Genomic DNA, 23,809 nt, shown 5'->3' with positions numbered 1-23,809 from the left:
ATATTTACGTTAGTACATATTAAAGGTCCATTTTTTATTGGGATTATTCATCTGTAGACACTATCACACAGCATGTTTATACATCACAAAGCTCATTATATTTCTCCCTAAGTAGACAAAAATCAGTAGATCTTATACATTGAATATAAAATTCTATTTTTGCATATTTTATTTAGTTTCTGAAGGTCATCACAATTCATTTCTATTTTATGTAATGATTAGCTTCTGTAACACTGGTTCAGGTAGAATCCAATAGTGATATATAATGGCCTTATGATATTACTGAATTCTCTACTGAGTAATTGTATTTTCTAGTGATTAAATTCCATCTCAGGGAGAAAATATCTTTGATATTCATTCCAGACCAACAAAAGAAAAAACAAATCCTATAGTTTTCTGATAAATACCTAGACATTTTATTACAGAGTTCTCACTTTTTATCTTTATTCTTTATGATGCTACTGTAAGCTATAGACTTTGCCACTCCCAGTGCTGCCATGTACAGCTGTCCAGGTTGTGTACTGTACAACTCTAGGAGGCTCCATTTACATAGACTACCATGAAGACCCTCTTGAACTTATGAAGTTCACAACCTGCAAAACTACATGTATTATCCCTGGTTCCGTACTTCCACTCCATAATGGACTCCTTGTACTAAAAACTAGAATTCTGTGATCTCAGATCTGAACTAAATGAGATCAAATTTCAAGTATGGCCTGAAAGTGGAATGTGGCTCATCTTCAGCTTTTCTAGATAGATTCAGATCTCCGGATATTAACAACTTAGAGTCACAGGTGAGGGTCACACAAGATTTTTAAACATGTAGCAGACATTGCTGACTTCTGACTATCGGTGATGAAAATAGAAGTGGGATTATGATTATAGCCCAGTTTATACAGCCCATTCCTGGGTGGCCTCATGAGACCACAGAAACAAGCAGTAGAAAGTATAGCAGATCCTGGAAAGAAGGAGGAGAATGCTAAACCAAAGAAAAATAAAATAAAAGAGTACTCTTAATCATGAGTACTTTACATAGGTGACTTTTTAGTTTTTCCCAGCGTACTTGGAGGTGGGTGTTGTGGGCAACCCTGGCCTGAACTTGGAGTCTACATTTAGTCATTAGGGAACACAGTTCTGAGCCTTTGGTTTCCTCTGTCTGTCTGCCAGTGACATTTAAAACATCTGTCTAGCAAACTCCACCTGGGACAGTGACTGTGCATCTGTCCTTTGTAGTAGAATCCCAGAGCTTTGTTGTTGTTGTTATAACACAGCTCTGCTTAAAGTTTTCATTTCTAACCCCAGATGGAATACTGACTCTGAGGCTGGTATAGGAACAGAAGCAAGAACTGAGATTCATGCATTTCTGCATTCGAACATTTTTTCTTCTTCCTAAGGAGCTCAGTTTAACCCCATGTGCATCAAATTAGAACTGTGTATGCAACTTATAGTAGGTCCTCCCTGAGTACGAATGAATGTATGTTGAATAAACTTCCCCAAAAGATCCCATTAAAATGTAAACATGAAAGAATGCTCGATACAGCTGTGGTCTTACCATTTGCCTTCTGCTGCACATCTGGCGGAAACTGGTCAGGAGCATACCACTGATACTCTGGCTGTGTGGAACAGTAAAACATTATTATAGCAATACAGACTTCAAACACAACATGGTGGCACATTAACAATATAATTGTACTCTGTGGCTTTTAGTACCCAGGCAACACAAAAGTAGTTTCTATTCAAACCTGCTGCCAATCTTGCTCATCTCTCTTACCTCCCTCATCATTATTACCATCTCCCTACCCCCCTCCTCAATCTGCTATGTGTTTGGCCAGAATTTCCACTACTTTGGGGTTGTGGCATATTTTCTTTTTTGTGAAACAGATGTGTTCTGGATATCTGCAGAAGTATAAACACTTTTGTGAAACTTACTATAGCCCATAAATAAAACAAAGCAATTTACCATCAACAAATACTCTTTTTAAAACCCTCACACAGGAGGCAACAGGAAGACCAGGAAAAAAATTACAAGTTGAATGTTTTCTGGTGGTTTAAGGAAGATATCTAAGCCAGACCTTCCCCTTGGTGCTGTGCCGCTGCAGAAACTCGTCTCACAATTGCTCAGATAGTTTAGACTAGAGAGTCAGTGAAAGCACAAGGCAGACTGGATTTTTCTCATGGGATTTTCTCCTAGGTTTACGCCAGCAAGAACAACTAGATACTGAACATCAGGGAACATGTCACACACACTGCATTGAATAAATCTTAATCTATAGACCTAGATTTCAAGATACAGTTCCAAGGCCAGTATCTTTGCATCTAACCACTTGGAAAGGAGCAATTCCAGCTTTACCTGCCCATGAGGTAGGCGGTCTTCCTGTTCCAAATGCTCACCCCGGCTTCCTACTTGTCCCCAAGACAGAGAATATAGACTTTTTGTTCTATGATTCAATTACCGCCTGAAAATAACTCAGGGAAAATTTCTCTGACAATGAGCCAATAGGGAGCATGTACCCCTGTAGACCCGCTAGACCACTGAGAGTCCCCCCAAGTTCCCCCAAGTTCCATTACCCGACAAGACACCAAGAGAGGCTGCTTTAGTACAGCCTGACCCCACTTTACCCGACTCAGACACCTAGGCTCTTGGCTCCTTTTGGTCCATGAAAAGTTAAAAGAGGAAATGAGATCACCTCTGTTTTTTATCTCCTCGTTTATTTTTAGATGTCTCAAATAACACATAGGATAAGTGACGTGAGCCTCAGTTTTATATTCCAGGAGAGTTGCCAAAAGACGGTGAAAATACTGTAATTTTACAGACACTATTGCATGTGCTTGCATTCAGCCTTAGAAATAAGCATGAAACATGAAATATTCTTTTAAATTAACTCTGGGAGTTTTTGTAAATTCTCTTGTTACATGGAGATTTTGTTTAACTGTATACTGCTTGAAAATGTAGGCTATTATACATGGCTTGGAATCTTTTTTCAAATACAGACTTCTATTTGGTGATAATTTCACATGATCTTATAACTGATAGGGCAAGTCTGATGAGCTTTTATAGTAGGCAAATTTCTGCCTTCTTTCCATAAATGAAGATTTGAAGAAAACAGTTATTTTTACTTCTAGATAAACTTGAATGACTCATTGGTTTTCTAATCAACCTCTCACAAGACTATTTCTCTAATTCCCCAACCTGTAGGAGCTAACTCCTAAGTAAATATCTATCTCTTTATGTTTCTCATAATCTTAATTTACTTCTACATTCTGAAAAAAAAAATTTTAAGGAATGATAACTGTGTTTGGAGATTCCCAGAATTGTTTCTGGTGAAGACTGAAAAGTAAGCAAACAGGTAAAGAAAAACAAATGGGGGAGAGAGAGCAGACAGTAGTAACCAGCAACAACACAAAAAGAACCAAATTCTCTGCAGCAGGCTGTGTCATACTAGGGTCAAATAAGAGAAGCTCATTAAATTCTGACATCTTTCTGCCACCCAAAGAGACATTATCTCCTCCCCTGGAGAAGGGCTTTGAGTCACACTCAAATACAAAAGTATGAGAAGTTTCAGGCAACCGAGAGAATCACACTCTCCATAAATGCTCTGCTGAGAAAATTCCAGTTAAAATCTCAGATTCTTTGCATAATTAGAAACACAGTTAATAAAAATTAAGGGAGAGGGGAGTTGTCTGAGCAAATCCAAAATGCAGAAAAATGCATAATTTTTTTTCCTATATAAAGATTCTGTCTATGTAGGCAAAACAGTGGAGACAAGCATCCAGACCATGGGGGAGGGTGGAATACTGCTATTGAGAAGGAAGGGAAGGGTGCTTTCGGTCTGACTTTTTTCAGGTTGACTGTCCAAATCAATTCCACTCACAAATAATTGCTCCACTGTTCATTTCATTTTTCCTGGGTAGACACAGCCATGGAGAGTAACTTAAGTGGGTCACTTTTTCTTGGATCCTTTAAGAATATCCTTTCAATTGGAAAACGTCAAAAACTATTTTGCACAGATGTAGCGATATCCATAGTAGTTCAATATAAATTTACAACTGAAAAAGGCATCTCCCAGACTGTTCCGCTAGATTCACTTTGCTTTTCTTTATACACAAAAATATCCTTTTGGTAGAGTCAGGTGTGTCACTAAAAATGACCCATATAAAATGTTTTATGTTCATTCAAGGAATCATAGCTCAATTTGATACCTTTCAGTTAATTTATTCATATCTCTGTATCTTGTGAATATAGTGTCCCCAAGATAATTATGGCATACATTGACCACTGTAACCACAAACTAGAGGCTGACGTGAAATACAGGCTCTTTCTGTAGACAATATTATATGCCAAAATTCCAGAATAACAGAGATAATTTCTACCAAAAGAGAATACTAAGCACTTATTTGTTGAAATGCCAGTTCTTACTTACTGGGTGCTTCTGTTGATCCTGCACAGCTCTGGGACCGGTTGGTACACATGGATCCCGCAGGTGGAAACCCAAGCCGCAGTTACAGGTTGGGAAATATATCTGAGGAGAGCAAGACTGTTGGTTCACTGGAAGTGGGTGAAATTGGGGAGACACTCTGACACTTGCTTTATACAACCCAAAGTGTTGGTTTCAACATTAAGGTTGAGCCTAAATCTGGCATAATCCTAACTCAAAATAGTAGGCATGCTAATGTAGACTCTGGACAGATACAGATGGGGCTCACAGGCCAAATTTTACTTAAGGTGAAACTACAATTATTTTTCCATTTTGAAGAAATTAGAAACATTGAAAGGTATATAGAGTTAAGTTTATGTTTCTAAGTTATCTTCACAGAGGGTCCTCATTTAAGAAGAACCAGCCACTGAGCCATAAAATACGTTTCTTAAATTGTAGCCAGACTCCTGCGGCATAACTAAAGTCCTGAGAGGAAATTAGGAATTAAGAGAAAGAAAATTCATTCCTTAAGGCCACTAGAGAACCAGTGGGATAGAATGTTTCAGTGCCCAAGAAGGTATTCTATATTCTCAAAAGAGGCAAACATCTTTGACATAGTTTCCACTGTAAATTGTGTAAGCAACTGCGAGAAATACCAAGGAAATGTATTTCCCAGGTGTTTGTGGGTCTATGATGAAATCTCCATTTGCGTGAACATACACTAAGGTGACATGTTCTGTAAAGCAGGTGTTTTTCATGAGCGTTAGGGTCGAGAGGCCTTGGTGGCTCCTAAGTGCTATTGATCCACTGACGTTTTAGTCGGTAATGAAAAGCATGGGTTATTCCAGGCCATCTGTAGCAGAGCTTGAATATGCCTTTAGCTGGGACCATAAGGAACTGTCATACTTGGGAATAAATGCGTGGGTAGAACTTAAAGTTGCCATTTCTAACCATGGCAAGAGGGCTTGGTGAATTTAGGTAAGGATCAACGTACCTGTTTTAATTGCTTTTCTAGTTTTTCTTTCTCCATCTGACAAGCTTTTATCTGCAGACAAAACAAAAGCATTTGTTTATCAAAAAGAGTTCAAATGGTTAGTTCTAAAGCTACCCTTGACTCAGCTGTCAGTGACCTCCTCAGAAGCCCAAGGGGTGCAGCACTGATAGCAATAATGCCAACAAAAACAGTCAAGCTCGGGATTTTACAGACACACATTGGTTCTGTCTTGAAATTCCCAAATAAAGTTTGGAAAGTTGGATAGTTTTAAACTGTTATTCCAACTTGTTGGGGCCACTATAATTCTCAGTTTTAAGTTGATATATTTAGATATAGACATAGACATAGACATAGGCATAGATATAGATACAGAAACAGCTTCCACTGCTTATCGAATGTAATTGGAATTGGTCAGCTGTACATTCAAAGGCTTCCACAATAAATTTCAGAAGTTTTGTATGTACTTAATATATGCCAGACACTGATTTAAGTGCTTTACGTATAATAACTCACTGAATCCTCCCCACACCCCTATGTGATACTTAATATTATTATCCCTATTTTACAGATGAGGACACTGAGACATGAGATGCTGAGTAACTTGTTCAGAGTCACACTGCTATACTTTATGGCTTCTCACTACTGAAGGCCCAACCTCATCAAGCAGAGTCACCCACCCTGGGTTCCCTCAGCATCTGACACACCTACAGAAAGCTGGTTATTCTTTGACTCTTCAGTCATGTTATTGTCATCCCCACACGCCATGTCCCACACCCTATCTGGCATGGTCAACTGTCCCCTCCTATGTGATACCTCACCAAGTCCCACCTATCAGAATTATTCTCTCCTTCCTTGGTCCTCCCATTCAGCTTTATACATTTACTATGTGACTTTTTATAGTCCAGTGTGTACTATGTACAGTCATTTCTCATTATTTGTGGAAGTTCTGTTCTATAAAGTCACCGTGAACACTGAAATAGTGAATCCTGAACCACTGCTCCAAGGGAAATGCAGGGTTTGGTTCCTACGAGCCTCTGGTCATTCCATTTTTGTGAACCAATCAATACATAATCTTATTTTATGTGTGTTTCTGTTAAATACACCTTATTAACATATATTGCTGATCTATTAACATTGAACTCATGCCCAATAGCACTATATTCATCCCTGAATGAAGCTTATCTAACACATGTCTCTGTCAGGCACATCACAGCCTTCCTGTGCTTAGGAACACTAGACAGCACTTCAGCACTATGCTGGGGGATCATTTTAAACAACGAAATCACCAACAAAAAGCACAAAAATGCAAAAACAAGGGACTAAATAGACCATAAAAAGGACACTTTTTACAGTATGAGAGCTGAAACGAGGATAGCAAGGATCACTTTCTTATCCCCTCACGGCACATAGCGGAATGCCTTGCAGAAAGAAAGTATCAAAATTTGCTTACAAGGAACTGAATGTGGCGTGCTGCTGATACAGCTAAATGAAACTGTTAAAAATTTCCCCTTCCAACAGACTAAAATCATTCATGAAATACCTGTGAGCCATGGCCTGAGCTAGACGCTTTTGTATGGATTCTTTTCGCTCAACCCTGAGAACAACTTCGTGGAGTCATGAGGAAGGTATCATTATCTACATTTACAGGGGAGTACACTGAGAGAGGTTGGGTTACTTATTTTAGAGACACAGGTTTGAGAGGTATAAGAAAGATTTTAGAGATCATCTAGTCCAACTTTGTCCTTTTACAGATAAAGAAGAGGAAGCACATAAAAGCTGAATTACTTTCTTAAGGCATCTCAAGGTCATCACCGATCGTCAAAGCAGGCACGAAGGGGATTTTTACCCCTTAATCCTACTTCTAAGTATCCATAATTATTTTTTACTTGTCCCACACTGCCTATTTTACAAATCATTGACTTAAAATGTCTTCAGTGATAGAAGAGTGATGAATAAACTCTGGTATGTAAGCAACTAGTGCCAGAATGATGTGACCTAAAAATTCCTTTTTGGTCAAATGGTCCATCTGGACCACAGATAATATGCTATTTAAATAAGGTAATGCCAGTTCTACTATATCATGGCATTTAATCTGTTGTTAATACATTTAGCACAGATTGTTATACCACCTACTACATCTTTTTGTGAATTCTGTCATCCTTTTACCATAGTGAATGAGACTTTTGAAAAATAAATGTTTGGACTATCATTACTTTAAAGAAAATTTTGATAGTTTTAAGCTATCACCAAGACCATCCCTTAGTTTATAAGCACAGTTCGACCACAGTGTACTTAGACAGTACATTTATTTTGTCGATATCAATTAAAAATTACTTTACAGATGACATAGGAATGAAAATTACTTGTGGATTATAGTCTACAACATAAGCAGATGGTTATGTATTCCTGGCTCTGCTAAAACTTCTATAATGGCAAGGACACTGCCAATGTTAAACACGATTTATCATCAATTTGAGCTTAATGTAATAGAAAAAATAAAATTAAAATATGGCAGGAAGTAAAATAATTTCTGTAGTGACAACTTAAAAGAAAAGAAGGTGGCTTTGCATGTAAGACAGAAAAATTGAAAGAGTAATTTCCTCACCAAGAGTAATCAGAACATTTTCTTACCCATTGTTATATAAAGTAGGTTGCATGAATTATTTTCAGAAAAGCATTTTATTATATTTTTACCACTAATTTATTCCTTCCAATTTCTTAGAAAGGAAATGGTTCTGCCAAATAATTTTTCCATGTAAAATTAGGAATTTCAAGTTAATCCTTGAAAAAAATGTCAGAGAAGAAATTAAATTTAATTCAAAATCTACTTTGTATTAGGAAGAAGAGGAGGACAAATAGTTTAAAATTTCTTTTTTAAGACTAAGAATCTTGAAGCTACAGGGCTGTCACAGCATGTCCCACAACAATTTCCTCCTTACTGAAAAGCTTTGCATGATTTTTCAAATCAAACATTTTGTGGTTCATTTTCTTTTCTTAAGCCAAAATTGTGTTAGCTACATTTTTCTCATTAACATCAATATTTATCCGTCACGGCAACTTCCTGAGTCCACTTTTAAAACATTCTATTACACATAATTTTAGTGTGCTTACATTTAATATATTCTATGTCAATAAACTGGCTAACATTATCTGGCTTCCCAGAGAGTGCTCCAGTAACATTAAATCTTGGAACCCACTGAACAAAATTCTTGGGTTCACTAGATATATAAATGACGTTTAGAAATATGTGTGTTTTTAGAAGACAGGAACATGCCAACATAGACCTTCAAAGAAAATGACAAGAATTTAGAAACAATTTCACTGTACTGGAGTGTTTCGGTCTTGAATTTGAGTACAAGGTAGCTCAACTCCCATTCCACCAAGATAAATATTATGAGAAAAAGATCAAAAGAATTGGATTTTATAAAAGACTTTGGAATCCAATTTCTTGTGTAACTACTTAATATACTTAAGTTAAAAGAAATCTCCAGTCATTTTCATCTCCTTACAAGATTGTTTAAGAATGATTTCATCCCAGGTGCCAACCTCTTAAAAAACATCCAATGTCAATTAACAGAAGCCAAAAAGTTTTGATTTTTCTTAAATGAGAAAATAAAAATAAAATACACATGTGCTGGTAAAGATGATTTTGTTTTGACTTATACCTGAGAATTCAGCTTGTTCAACTGGGATTGAGAAGTTTTATTAATTTGCTGTAGCTCCTCTTTTTCCTGATTGAGTCTTTCTCGGTCTGATCGCTCCTTTCTGAAGTCTTCTTCGTATATTTGCACCTAGGAAATATTAACTTGCTGTTACTGTTAGCTTCCTTTTCTCTTTAGTCACCCAAAGGATTTCAGAAGAGGCGCTATGCAGGCTTGTCCAATCTGAGGCATTCCTATCCTCTTTTCACAAATATGTCTTCTTGGTGGGACTCCATCCTGATATATATGACTATAATTTTATCTTTCGCTTTGCTTAGAATGGCAGTTCTCAGCTTTTTCCCCCTTAAGCATGTACCAGGGATTCGGAAGTAAAGTAATAATACGGCTATTTTGAAAAAAATTCCCTTCACCAATTATTCTGCTGTATATTCCATTACCATGATGACTCTGTCTTAGTGTTCAATATCACTGTTTTGGAGCAAATTATTCATCCCCAAAAGAAGACTTTGATATATGAATACTGCTTGAAGATCTAAAAGATAGTTCACTGACAACAGCTGTTAAGTGAAGCCGCTAAATATTGACATGCCAAGGTTTCCAAATATAAATTATAAGTTGAACAAAAAATAGAAATGAAAGGCTCATGTATGTGAAAAAGCAAAACATGATTGTTAAAAGTATTCACAAGTATTGCCCTTTGCAAGTAATTTTGGAGTATATCATTAAAAAAAAAGAGTAATATTTTAGTGGAATGCCTCTTGAGAGGTACTCCAAATATTCCAGAAAAGTAATCAAACCAAACAGAAAAACAGATTTAATCATTGTTGTTTTTAATTGGCATAGTGTTGACTGATGGCTTGGAGACTAGTATGTGGAGCTGTGAAAACAAGTGAAACTTAGGGAATGAAGCAAAGGAATTTCTCTAAAACCATGATTTAAATTACAACTTACTTTGGAACCTAGTAGCTGGATTTTTGTCTACTCATACTAATGCATGTTGCGCTGTCACCACCCACAGTGCAACAAATTTTAACTAGAGGTTTATCAATTTTAAGTCAATAATAATAGAACAAAATATAATAGGCAAGAGAGGAAGAAATGAAACATTTGATATAGATCTAGATGTAGATATAAATATTTAATTTTCAGGCTTTATTCACCAGAAACATTGTAAGGGAACTAAACCCAGCCAAGCGGGCATTTTGTTTTTGGGTTTTTTTTGGTTAAGAGCTGAGGTTCAATTTTAGACACAGTTAACCTAATGCTCTGTAAACAATTACCAGAGGCATTTGAAATGGGAGAAGCCACCTGATCAGAACCGAACACTTTATCAAACACAACACTGATAGCGATGGCGTCACTTTAGTGAGGTGGCCAAGAATCTAGCTCAGTTTCCTTGTAAATTTAAATCCTTTAGTGTTTCACGTGGCACTTGGTGAGGTACTGATTGTGGGTGCCCAATTAAAAATGTGTGCAGTTAAAATGTGTACGCAGGAAGTTAGCAAAAGAGCCACACAGACACTAAGGAGGTGGGTTCTGGTCTACTCTTGGGAGTTATGAAAAGAAGAACACCTGTCATTGTCTGTATCAAATATGAACTAAACCATTAGCATAAACTCCATGTGTAAGAGTGACTCTCTCACATGTGGTGTACAGTATATGAGAGCATCGAAGATGATTCAAGTGTCTGAACATAAGCAGTGCTTTTTTTCAGAGGAATCCTGGCTAGTGTCAATGGTACTTTAGGGGTTGAGAATTTGGCAAAGCCTTAACATTCTGAGTACTACCCTCTTCTCTTCATGGGTTTATTTTTAAGCTATATATTTGATCGTGAATGTAATGAAGCTGATTATTCAAATGGGGTTGATAGAAAGAGAAAATCCAACTTTACCATCAAGTGCTCTGAATTTTTTAGATTTACAGATAGGCTATTTCCTATGAAGTAACAACAATAAAGTAAATAACAACAACAGTATCACAATTGCTCAATTCTTCTGTGTATTGCATCAAGAATCCTTGTAATTGGCACTTGTTCAGAGCAAAACAGCCAACGAATCACACCCAGGGACATCAGAGAAATAATCCTTCCCAGCCCTTTGTTCTATGACATCCTCACGTCCATTGCTAATGTATTAATGACAATATGTGCTTCAGGGATTGGAATTCTTACAGATAGTCTGTATTTATTGATTTTACCGTGAACTGTTCCAGCCCTTTACCTACATTAGTTTATTTAACCTCTCACAGGAAAAGAGATGTAATATGCATGGGTGGCCCCTCAGCTAAGCCAGCTCCAGAGCTGGCTGAACTAAATTTAGACTCAAATAATTTAGGCAGCACTCTATCCCCACAGCCCTGTGCTGCTAATACATGCAGAAGCTAACAGAAGGCATCCTTTACTCTCGCTGTTCACTTGACATCAGTGAGTGAGACAGAGTGAGTGGGGAGGAGGAAACCATTGTGCATCAGTAAATTGCTAGGTGGTGCCATCCATATGTGGGGTAGATGAACAGATCTGGCTCTTCAGTGATTATGAGCAATGCAGAGTGTTCCCTTTAAAACTGCCCTCATTGTTCAGAAGCCTGGAGGCCAGCAGCTGCAGAATACCAGCCTGGCTGCTACCATTTTCTGAAAAGGTCCAGAGTTTGGGTTAATAGTGTTTCCAAAATAAATCATGTCTATATGAAACTCTCTAGACCCAGTGCTAATAGAATCTTACCAAAAGGTTAATTAGTATGGCCCTTCTTTTAACTGTATGATCTTGGGCAAGACATTTAACCCATCTGAAACTCAATTCCCTCTTTTGTAAAGTGTGAGTTAGGCTAGCTAATCTATATTCTCCCATCAATCTTTAAAATTAGATAATTCTAATGAAAATAAATGCAAAAACCTGTTACGTATTTTGAATAGCAAGGCTTCCAAAATGTCCAAAGTCTTATGAACAGTGGGCTCTACGTTCTCCACGTGATCATGCCACTTTCAACTTCTCACCTGCTGTTTAAGAACTTCCATTTCTGTTCTCATCTCCTCATGGCAGCACTCCATTTCAGACTTTCCCAAACAGTCCTCAGGAAATGAAGAACACTCGATTTTCAAGGCATCCTGAAGAGCCTATGTTATAAGATAAGCACATAGTTGATTTAAGAGTTACCACATCATATGAATTCCTCTATAATTCTTGCAATCATCTCAAACACACCTGCAAGGCAAAATTTCATTTTTAATGCTACTTTCATGACTGAATAACTTTCTTCTTTCTGATTTTCTAGGATATATGTATTTTTTTGGCAGAATCTCTTTTCTCCACGATGATGCTTATGTTATTTAACTCCCATTGTTATTTAGGAGGGCTTTTGATGTCAGAGCCCCCTCCACCTAGCCAACCACGAAAGGAAACATATCTATAGCCTTTCTTCAGATTCTCCGCTTCAACCAAATATATACTCTATCAATAATGCTCAAATTTTAGGGAGCATTAGAATCACCTGGAGAGGTAGAAAACATGCCCATCCCTGGACAGTGCCCCAGAGATCCTCAATCAGTAGATCTGGGGATAAGGTCTGAGAATCTGCATTTCTTAAATGCGGATGCTGCTGGTCCCAGATGACATTTTGAGTAATATTTTGCTATAAAACTACACCCCCAATAGGAGAGGGGAACCCAAAGAAGTGTGAACCCATGAAGATTCACTATCCATTAGAGCCACTGTACTGCTGCTCTTTTGCCCTGTCCTCCTCACCATTCCATGCCCTGGCCCAGCTACAGTCTTATTTATTCTCCAGTAAAACATCCATTAACTTGATACAGGGTGGAAAGAGTGCTCTGCTTTCTTGACATCTGGTGCAACTTGGTGTGTTCATTATGAGGTGAGGAGGTGAAGGAAACAAGAGACACTTAGATTTGCCAACAAGATTATCATCCTTACTCATCAGCCCATGATGCTCTTATATATGCTATACTTTGTCAGATCATATAAAAGACATTTACTCTCTTCTGAAGACCTTGGTTCATGATGAGTTCAATAAAATGACTGCCAAAAACTGTGACACTACCCACCTCATACTGGTGTGGTCTCAGAGCTGCACCCAGTATGACTACTTGCTCATTATCAAATGAGTCTCTATACAAATAGAAAAGGATCACTTTCAGAGCTCCAAGAACTCACTTCCTCTGGGACTATTTCTTTAGCAGCTTCAATGATGTCCATTTGATGATACTATTAGTAACTCACTTCCTTGCATTACTATACAATGTGTTCATAAAAGTAGGAAAATAAAAACAAATTTATGGTCTTAAATATGTGTAGACGGACTAGAAATTTCCTGATAGAATGTCTTACAGTCTCTGGATACTGTCTAGCCTGATGTAAATATTATTTTTCAGGAAGTTGTGTAAGAGAAACAAGAACTTTTTTCTTCCTCCAAGAAGAATTTAAAGAAACAACAAAAGTTGTTTAATAATTTACCTTTTGTTAGAATTTGTTGCTAAGCTGTATAGGTATAGAAAGTATCATAATGGTTATAATTTTTAAAAATGTGTAAGTAGTAGTAGAGAGAATCTAGGGTGGGGAAGCCAAATGAGTCAAGACAATTAAATATGCTCGTTCTGTATCCTATACCTATGAATAGACTATTTTTGTGGGTCTTGTTATATTTGAATTTCCTGGTATACCTTTCATGCTATTCAGGCTTCTAGAAATTTTGCAAATGAGTCATAAATGAAAGGTGAGTCTAATAGACATTCATTCCATCTTGGGGTTTTCCAATTTCCTTGAACAAACACCTGTAACCTATTCTAGAATAGTAAATTACCATCAGCACAGATATGTTGAACAGATCTACCCATCTCACAATGGTGAGATGTCAGACAAATTACTTTTGCCCATGGGTGGCACTGGCTGACTAGCCTCAGGTAATTTATCTGACTTTGGTTTAAACATCTGGCTTCTCTTCAAGAACTTGATGAAAACAGTGCCCTTGGGTATTTCCTTCAAGGCAAATAAGTTGAATTGAGTACACACAGTTGTATGAACTTCTGAGAACCATATGTTAATTACTAAACTGACATGTTACAAATTTCTGCTGAGGGAATGGGTCAGCAGGCAGTCCACTTGTACAAGTAGAGTGGGCCCAAAATTCCATGCTATGATGGATAGTGTGCACAATCAGCTACCCAAATCAACCTTTTGAATAACTTCTATTTATTACAGTGGTAAGAAAGAAAAGAAAAGAAAAATCTACATTATAAAATAGAATAACAATTTCTCACATTTCATTAGACACTAATACATGAGCTAAATGATAAAAAAAACTCTTTTCATAGCTCATCACTTTATATCAATGTTTTTTAAGCGACGGTTTAAGGTATAGATATGTAAGATGAAATCTTTTCTGGCTTGAACCACTCTTTTATTTTCCCTCATTACTCATAAGTAATGTGTTATGCCTGTTAAAGCATGAATCTCAGGGCCAAAATTGACTATCGAACATACTATGGACTAGCTAATTTAATTAAGTAATTAATTCAGCCATTCAACAAATATTTAAGAACATACTATGAACAGGGCCCTATTCTAGGCACTCAGAATGCAGCAGTGAACAAAATAGAAAAACTCAGGGACACATATGACAGCTGTCTTTGTGAGTCCCTTCCTTCAAATAAATATATATGAAAATTATATTTTATAACTGTGTTCTTAGAAAGACGGATACCTTAATATTAATATGAAAACAACTTTTTTTTTTGCTGAGGAAAATTCACCCTGAGCTAACACCTGTGCCAATCTTCCTCTTTTTGCTTGAGGAAGATTTGCCCTGAGCTAACATCTGTGCCAATCTTCCTCTATTTTGTATGTGGGTCGCTGCCACAGCACAGCTGCCAGTGAGTGGTATAGGCTCGCGCCTGGGAACTGAACCCAGGCTGTCGAAGTGGAGCACGCTGAACTTAACCACTAGGCCATGGGGCCAACCCCACAAATGTTTTTTCAACCTCAAAGTTCATTTTTTTCTTCTAATTTTAAGAGAAATGAAACATGTTAATGGGCCCTCAACACTGTGCCTATAATTCCTAACAAAGAAGTTGGCTCTGCAAAAATCCTATCCTCATGAAAGCTTACAATCAAGATTGAGAGACAGGAAATAAATAAGATAATAAATATGAGACATTAAACATATATAGCAATAAATTTCAAGGAAAAATTAAAAAAAGAAATACTAGAGGCATGTAATTTTAATTAGGATACCCAGAAAAATCCTCTTTGAGAAGGTTACACTTGTATAAAGATCTGAATTTTGCTCAAATTATTTTTTCTTAATGAGATTTTACGATTATAATCACAAGAGTTACAAAATTTTTACTAACTTTTAAAAAATTTCTGCTAACTATAAATACAGATACACAAAAATGAAGGGTGCACGTGGACATGAGCAAAAACCAGAGTTGTTGGCTGTTCTAATTTCTATATAATTTTTTATATCCCTGTGCCTGCATTCAGAGAAGTAAATTAGAGAATAGAAGACTACTTATCAAATCATATATCAAAAATGAGAGAGATTTCAAATATCTCAATTAATGTTCATTCCTCTAATTCATTTGTGGAGGATTTCCAGCAGAGAATAAAAGGGAAAATTCATTTGCCCCGAATTTGTGTCTCTAAACATTGTTTTTCTCTCTGAGAGGATAGAGAAGTACATTGTTTATAAAGTCAATCTCCAATTTCCCATTCTCTCCTGAATAACTTGCCCCACAAACAAATCAAATATAGCATTGCATTTGTAAAGCACCCTGTCGACTATACAGGCACATACATAACACTTCGGGGATCTTTAAATGACACTTCTGAACACCAGTTAACTACAACATGGCACAGTCCAAAATACAGGAGTTGAGCACGTTTCCAAGGCCAATCACCTACTCTTGTTTTAGAAGACAATTTCTGTGACTTTGGTTGAGAAATATCCGGCTTGAGAGATGCCTATCTCGACTCAACCATATGCTACAACTATTCCAATGGGCCACCTATGATATGGCTCTTGGAAAAGTCAACAGCCAAGGATTTCATTTTTACCCTGAACAAGTCAGTGATCCTTTCCCCCAGAAAATTAAGCTATTAGTCCATAAAACAACACAGACACACGTGCACACACACAGACACTCATGCATCATCCTTTTGCAGCAATGCACGGGTAGCCGCTTTGAATGGTTAAATTGGAGCAAAGGCATTAAACCACTCGCATTTTCCTAATAGATCTACTCCCCGCCCCGCCACCGCCCCCCTCTCCCCCCATTAGAAGTGAGTTTTAGGCTTATTCTCAGGAAGGCGGCCATCTCAGCCTTGGGGTTGGCATTTAGCATGCTTCCATAGAGTTTGCATCACACCCAGCTCCACAGTGACGATTTTAAAGAGCAGCCTGTTTCCTCAGGAAACTTCTGTGGTTGACCAAGAGATACGCTATTGTTCGAAAACACCCACTTGCTTTATGCGGTTCTTCGAACTAAAAAAATGTTGTTGCTGTCTTCTATAATTTCTCCTCGTTTCTCTTTTTCATGATAATTCTTTGCAGGGACATGAATTCCCTAAAGCCTCCTTAGCCAAGTACGGCTGAAAGATGCAGACAGGAGTCATTTATAAAATTACAGAGAAGCTCCCATGCAAGCCCCTAGGCCCAGGAACACACTGCAGTGTAGACTGTGTCCTGACTCCCAATCAGGAACGTGCTCTTCATACACGGCCCTCTCCCTGGATTTCCCAGCTTGACCCAGCCTGATACCTTACCTTATTGAGGCGTTTTATTTCACATTCATAATGTTCCTTCTTCTTGTTTGCGAGAGCATTTTTTTCCTTCAAAAGCTTATTTTCTTTCTTCAATTCATGTAATTCTTCATTTAGGCTCTCCTTTTCCTTCTGAAGTAAAGAGCAAGAAAACAAACGCAAACTCAACAAAATTCAGATGAGATGATATTGTAGGAATACTTCTGAAATACAATAAAAACAGGACCTTTAAATTTTCACATAACATTCCATTTGAGCAACATTCTGTGGGTGGAGAACAGGGTTAGCATAGAAGAAATCTTTCTTTTATCCTTAGTGCTACTAAGTTTTGTGACCCCAGAAAAAAAGATCTCAAAATCCCCAATCCTCACTTTCAAGGGTCAAACATGTCTGCAAAATAAGCTAGTTCCCACGTACAAGTGATGGGTAAGTGACTCAGGAAAAGAACTGAAAGTCCTAAAAAGAAAAGTGTCATTGCAACAAAAAATACTATCTTAAAGCCCAATCTTGAATCCTTCTGGACTGGAGAGAGGGAGAAGAGGATAAAACTTCAGGCAAATAAGACCCTTCAGAGCACTGTATTGTTGTGATTATTATTCTTATTATTTTTGTGTGTGTGTGAGCAAGATCAGCCCCGACCTAACATCCGATGCCAATCCTCCTCTTTTTTGCTGAGGAAGACCAGCCCTGCGCTAACATTCGTGCCCACCTTCCTCTACTTTATATGGGATACCCCCACAGCATGGCTTAACAAGTGGTCCATCAGTGCGGGCCCAGGATCTGAACCTGCAAACCCTGGGCCGCCAAAGCGGAGCCCGTGCACTTAACCGCTTGCGCCACTGGGCAGGCCCCGTGATTATTACTTTCAAAAGGCAGAGATCAATGAGTCCAACTGCCATCATTCCTCCATGTTTTAGATCACCTTTAAAGCCTCCAATGTTTTAAATAAATGAAGCAAGTGTAGCTGCTCAGACGCTAACAGGCTCTGGATTCAGACAACATCTGAATATTTATATATTATATAATTTTATATAGTATATATTATTATTATATATAATATTTATATATTACATATCCAGTTTTATATTCCAGATAGTAAACTTTTTGTGGAGTGAATTAGATTCTTAATGAGATTGAGATTTTAACCTAGTAAAGTAAACATTCCAGAATTTAGGTATATCCAGGTGAGAAAATAGTTAATATATATGTTAAAGTATGATATTTTAGTAATTAATATTTCCCAATACAATAATTAGATTTAAGAAATCTGCTTTAGGGGATTCGTTTTCTTTAAAAGTGAAAACATTTGTATTTGCTTTTAGTTAAATAGAGAGCCTATACTCTTAGAAAATGAATCAATCATTTTCTAATTTAGCATAATTTAAGAGAAAGTTATATTAACTAGAAAATGGTCCCAAGTGCATGAGGGAAAATTGCCGTGATTCCTGGTCAGGGTGTAAATGGAAAAGGAAAGGGCTGCTACACGGCAGACAGGAAGATGGTAAACCTTGCTTTCCTCTGGCTCACTGTGACAAATGTACCCTTACCCTTAGCAAGGTCGGAAAACCTGGACTGACATCATCTGTACAATTTTTAGACACTGCCTTAAGATTTGTGCGTGTTTTAAAATACAACCAATGCCTCGCAACATCAGTCATGAGACTTCACCCAAGGATATTCACACTTCTTGTTTTTTCTTAACATACCTAAAAAAATGAGAGGCCCTTAGATCTTAAGGTTTTCCTCCCATTTTTTTTTCTGCAATATCCATGAAGTCCAATAACAAAGTAAAACCAAGAGTCTGTTTTAGGAGAAATTGTCTCCTCAATGGCCACAATACATTTTCCCGTGTGCCAAGTTATCAACGTTAGCAAGTCATCTTTAAAATGGCAAAAATAATATTTTCCTCCCAGGTGGGCTGAGAATGTCAAATGAGATAATGAGGGTGAAGTACTGTTTTAAATGTGCTATTTTTATGATTACAAAAGCAATACCTATTTGTAAAGCTCTCTGTAAGATGAAAAACAGCTATACGAATACAAGATATTGTCATATTATTATTAACACTAGTACAAATAATAATAAAATGAGGAAAAGCAAAAGAAAAAAATTAATTTTCTCCTAGGCTGAAATGCCCTAGACAGATATCAGCACAGCTGTGGATCAGTTCTCTCTGCTGGTAGAGCCTGGAGAAGCAGGCCTGCTTATTTGTGCAACAAAGGAGGAAGCGAAAGGGCATCTCCTTCCATCTGATTCCAGAGAAGTGACCCTTATCATAGTGGCTTTGGGGACTTGCGTAACCTACACACCCTCGCACGCTGGTCACTGCCCAGCAGTGAGCTGATTTTAACAGAACGGTAGGTTCCAGCAGGAAACCCCGCCCCCTGCCTGCACTCAGCCCCGCCCACCTCCTCGCGCTGTCGCCGCTCCCGGGCCAGGTCGCGCTGCCTGTCGCTCTCTCTCTGACTCTGCTGCCGCTCCTTCTCTTGTGTGCTGAGGCATCTCTCTGCTGCGTCCAGTTTCATTTTCAGCTCTGCGACCTGAGGAAGTCGTTCACAGACAGTTGCAGACACCTCTTCTGAAGCCCACGCACCCCCAGATTTATTCCCAGACCATGCCCTCGGGGACAGAAAAGCCCCACACCTGGGCGTCCCCGGAGGAGAGGTTCTACTTTCCACCTCCCCTAACAAAGATCAGGACATTTGCATTTAAAAAGGAGCTTCCTCTACCGGAAAAAGCAAACACCATAACAGCCTCTAGCTCTGTCCTCCTTTGTCCAAACCACACCACTTACGAGGGAGTAAAGATTTAGCCCTTAGACGGGGGCGCTTCTACGCTTGTCATTCTATTCTCATCTCTCAAGATGTGCCATGCCTGATCTGATGCTAGGGGTCAGGGGTGAGTGAAGATGTCTATACCAGGGAAAAACAGACATGGCCTTTAACTCATCAGTAACCTGCAGTGCTTGACCTGCTACTAAATGCCAGATTAGATGTCAGAGTGACAACGGTCCACTGAGAGAAGCCTTAGAGACATGCTTCATCAGAGATGGAAATTACACCCATCTTAACCCCAGGTCTTCACTCACCTGCAAGCCATTCAGGAAAGCAGCTTCAACATTTTCTCTGGAATCATAGTCTTTAAATTTGGAGACCACAAAGCTGCTCCATTACAAGGTGGCCTGACCATGGCCTCCTGTAGTAGGAGCATTATCCTGCACTTTCTAAATGTAGTACTTCTGAGTATCAAAATGGGGAAGAAAAGAGCAATACTGCTATATTACTCACTTGTGGTCAGGTTTCTTAGTTCTGAATTATTCAGGGGAATTTACTTTCCCTTTTCTCTCTTTTTGAACATGGAACGATTTAAAATTATAAATTGACTTTTACCTATTAAAAGATATTTTCTCCAAAAAATTTCTTTCTCACCAAAGCAAAGGCTTCTTGACAGAGAGCATGCTTTAGAGAAAAGTGAGATATCCACTTCCCCTCCCCCTTTCACTGTTAGCGCTGTTTCTTTATCTGTGGAAAATAGCTCATGCTGTTTGATTAAAGAATTAGAGCTAGCCTTGCATAAAACAGTGTGAACTTTAAACCATCTCTCACCTTGCGTATAACCGTGTTTATGTAGCTAGTAACAAAGCCAATGCCAGGATACTCTGTAAGCTGTGATAAATGTGCATAAGAACTCTAGAAACCTCTCTAGAGGCTATTTTTAGTACCTTTGTTTTGCAACACTCAAGACAATTCACTGATACTGTTCCTTAATCTTCAGCAGCAAGAGGCCAATAATGCACTCAGCATCTTCCTCCCCATCATTTTTCCACTGTTGACTATCCACAAATCTCCTTTAGCTGAAATCAGCAAGAATCTTCACATACTTGGCCCCACCACATTATTGATTAAAAGCAAATACCAAACAGAGAGAGGTGTTTACCTTTCTTTTATATAACTCTTTCATACTTCTAAATTGCTGATCCCATTGCTGGTTAACTTCCAGGAGCTGAAATTATTAAAATTTGGTAAGTCAACAAAGGATTCTGCCCATTTGGAAATCTGGCCAAAAGGCAATCACTTTTTGAGGTTACTGAGATTTTGGAAGCCATGGGTGAAGATAGTATTCCTTCCACCAAGTTCTAGGTGGGCTGGGATGATTTAATTGAACGTACTCTCACCTTTTCATAACTGGTTCACATATGAAAAGCTATTAAGTCTTTATATCTTAACTAGACAGCTGAACAGTTTATTAGCAATTTTAAACTTTGCTTGGTTATTTGAATTTTCATCTTCTTTGTTTAATCCAACTAGAATCTAGTAAAAATTTGTGAGTATTGATGGTTTTCTCTAGGATTTATTTATATATGAAGGGTCTTTTTTCCAATCTTTCCATATTTTTCTATGTGCTTACATTGATTATTTTAATGAAACACTTCTTCCAGCTTTTTAAAAGCAGAATTTATATTAACAACTCCCTAGGGCCGGCCCCATGGCTTAGTGGTTAAGTGCACGCGCTCCACTGCTGGCGGCCCGGGTTCGGATCCCGGGTGCGCACTGACGCACCGCTTCTCTGGCCATGTTGAGGCCACATCCCACATACAGCAACTAGAAGGATGTGCAACTATGACATATAACTATCTACTGGGGCTTTGGGGGAAAAATAAATAAATAAATAAAATTATATATTAACAACTCCCAAACCCCATTAACTGATCATCATTTGTTTGCACTATTGTGCTTTTTAAAATCAACACATGATTTGTAATATATACTCAACAAATGGATACTATCACCTTTTTGAAAGTACAGATTTTCAAAGAATAGTAGTTTTGTCATAAGACACTATTTAGAAATAATTTAGGTTGCAAACAATTTGGAAGTTTCAAAACTATGTGCTAAATAGAAGGAAGAAAAAGCACTATGACCTGTGTTTTAGTGTTCTTGTAAGGGAAGTCTGCAACTTCCTACATCAAGAGAAAATCCAGCACTTAATCAATATGGAACAGACATTGAGAAGGTAGTCAAAATGACTAAAAAGTTGCAAGACTTTCTCCTAATCACAAAACAAAATATCTAATCCAGAAAGACAGTTACTAGGTAACTCTTATGCTGGAAATAGATATGAGTATTTAGTATAAGACTATATAATATTATTATATAAAGATACCTGATCTGTTGGCACTTTAGAGATTAATATTTCTATGCTATGGTAACATTACTCTGCTATAGGACAGTAATTTTCCAGAAAGGCACAATATTTTATGCAGTATCAAAGAGGAGTAGAAGGTATCACAGACGAGAACATGAAGGATGTAATATATAGAATGAGACACGTCATAGTGCTAAAAGTGTTATACTTTTCACCACCTCCTCTGTCAATAAGAATAAAGAGATTCTAACATTCATTAAACTCAGAAAAACAAACTCAAAATAATATCCATCACATTCCCAATGACATTTTAGAAACAAACATTTTTTATGATAATGTTCCTTAACCCCTATGAGATCAGATGCTTAACTCACAGAGTCATAGCACCTAAGTCCACTAAACTTAAAGCCCTTGACAGTATGAGTTTCAAGGTGTGTCAAGTTGCAAGACATAAAGGACACAGGTGATTAAGCTCACATAGTTCATGTGGAGGAAACATCTACGTTTTGAGAAAACTGAGATTATAATAATCGGATTTACGACTGTCATTTTTCATTCATTTTCACAAACACTGAGAGACTAAGAGAAATATGAATGAATAAGAAAAAAGCATTTGCTCTCAAAATAATGCAGTACAGTAACCTAGAGATAAATACTGTGACCCAACAACAAAAATAAAGGCACCAGGTGATTCACTCTATTTTATTCTCAGCATTAACCCATGGCACATGTTGCTTTAATTAATATTTCTAAATTACCTCTTTTCTTTGTTTTTCCAAGCACCTTATCTTTTGTTCAAGAGGATTTGTCAAGTTCTTTCTTCTTGATGATTGAGCACACTTTAAAAAAAAAAAAAAAAGAGTGAAACATAATAGTCTATAAAATAAACAGGAGAAATGCTGCCCTTCCCAAACTCCATGCATTTGGTCAACTCTCACATTGTGATTTATAAAAATATCTTATTCTAGCAGTAACAATCTTCACACTATAGTCCTTCATAGAGACCTGTTGATCAATAAGCTTTATATTATATTTTAGACTCCTTTATATGAATTAATTACCAAAATAATTCTCTAATAAATTGTAAATGTGTCTATATAACAGGTAAGTAAGAAATTAGGATTTCAATTCTTTTCTGAGAAAATGAAAATTCAGAGTATAATGCATATAGAAATCAGGTCAGTTTCACGGATATATGTTAGGTATTTACATAGAAAACATTTCTAAAAAATCATTTTTGTAGGTGTGTCCACAATCTGAAGAGGGGCCCTGGTGAAAGTCAGGGCAGTGACAGAAACTTCAAGAAAAAAAGACTGACACATGCAGCTAAAAGGCAGCAAATTGATTCTACAACTACAATAAATTAGCTACCTCAATGACTATCACACAAATATGTTATAGAGGTGCGTGCAGGTTATCCGGTACTATATAGTTAATTTTAAACAGCCCTTTGAATAAAGCCACTAGGTTACAAATTTAGATTAGTAATAAATCATTGGCAAGGTGAAAAAGTTAACCACCTTTCTTTTCAGTTTCTTTTTTTTTTTCCTAGGGGTGGAGATATTCATGCAAAGATGCACAAAATCTCTGGAAACTTCCTGCGATCTGTCTAAATGCACCACCACCAAAGCTCACTTAAGTACTGTTTTCTATATTTTAACTCAAGAATCTTTTTACCATTTCATCTCTGAGTCGTATAAATAATACAATGAATCGGGTGATGAGGGTAGTTCCCAAATATGTTGCTCAGTTTCAGGCTCAATAGTTATTGTGGACCATGAAACTGCTTAAAGATATTCACGAACAATTAAGAAATATTTTG

The 23,809-nt window shown here is 37.5% G+C and overlaps 1 protein-coding gene across 1 annotated transcript in view; it reads right to left on the bottom strand.

Moving 5' to 3' along the window:
• TNIP3 (TNFAIP3 interacting protein 3) overlaps positions 1–23,809 on the bottom strand; it is an 87,140-nt gene that overhangs the window by 6,548 nt on the left and 56,783 nt on the right. Inside the window, exons 4-12 of the mRNA XM_014784548.2 lie at positions 22,746–22,826; positions 20,779–20,844; positions 19,251–19,382; positions 16,846–16,974; positions 12,063–12,182; positions 9,075–9,200; positions 5,410–5,460; positions 4,422–4,520; positions 1,553–1,613 (exon numbers count right to left, since the gene is read on the bottom strand). Coding sequence (XP_014640034.2) covers positions 1,553–1,613; positions 4,422–4,520; positions 5,410–5,460; positions 9,075–9,200; positions 12,063–12,182; positions 16,846–16,974; positions 19,251–19,382; positions 20,779–20,844; positions 22,746–22,826 — 865 coding nt within the window. The remainder of the gene's footprint in view (positions 1–1,552; positions 1,614–4,421; positions 4,521–5,409; positions 5,461–9,074; positions 9,201–12,062; positions 12,183–16,845; positions 16,975–19,250; positions 19,383–20,778; positions 20,845–22,745; positions 22,827–23,809) is intronic.

This window comes from Ceratotherium simum, chromosome 12 (genome assembly GCF_057802395.1).
Source record: "Ceratotherium simum simum isolate JZ-2026a chromosome 12, ASM5780239v1, whole genome shotgun sequence".
In the NCBI taxonomy this organism is placed as follows: Eukaryota; Metazoa; Chordata; class Mammalia; order Perissodactyla; family Rhinocerotidae; genus Ceratotherium; species Ceratotherium simum.
The sequence above is the reverse complement of the archived record's forward strand: the minus strand, read 5'-3'. Positions and strand labels throughout refer to the sequence as shown.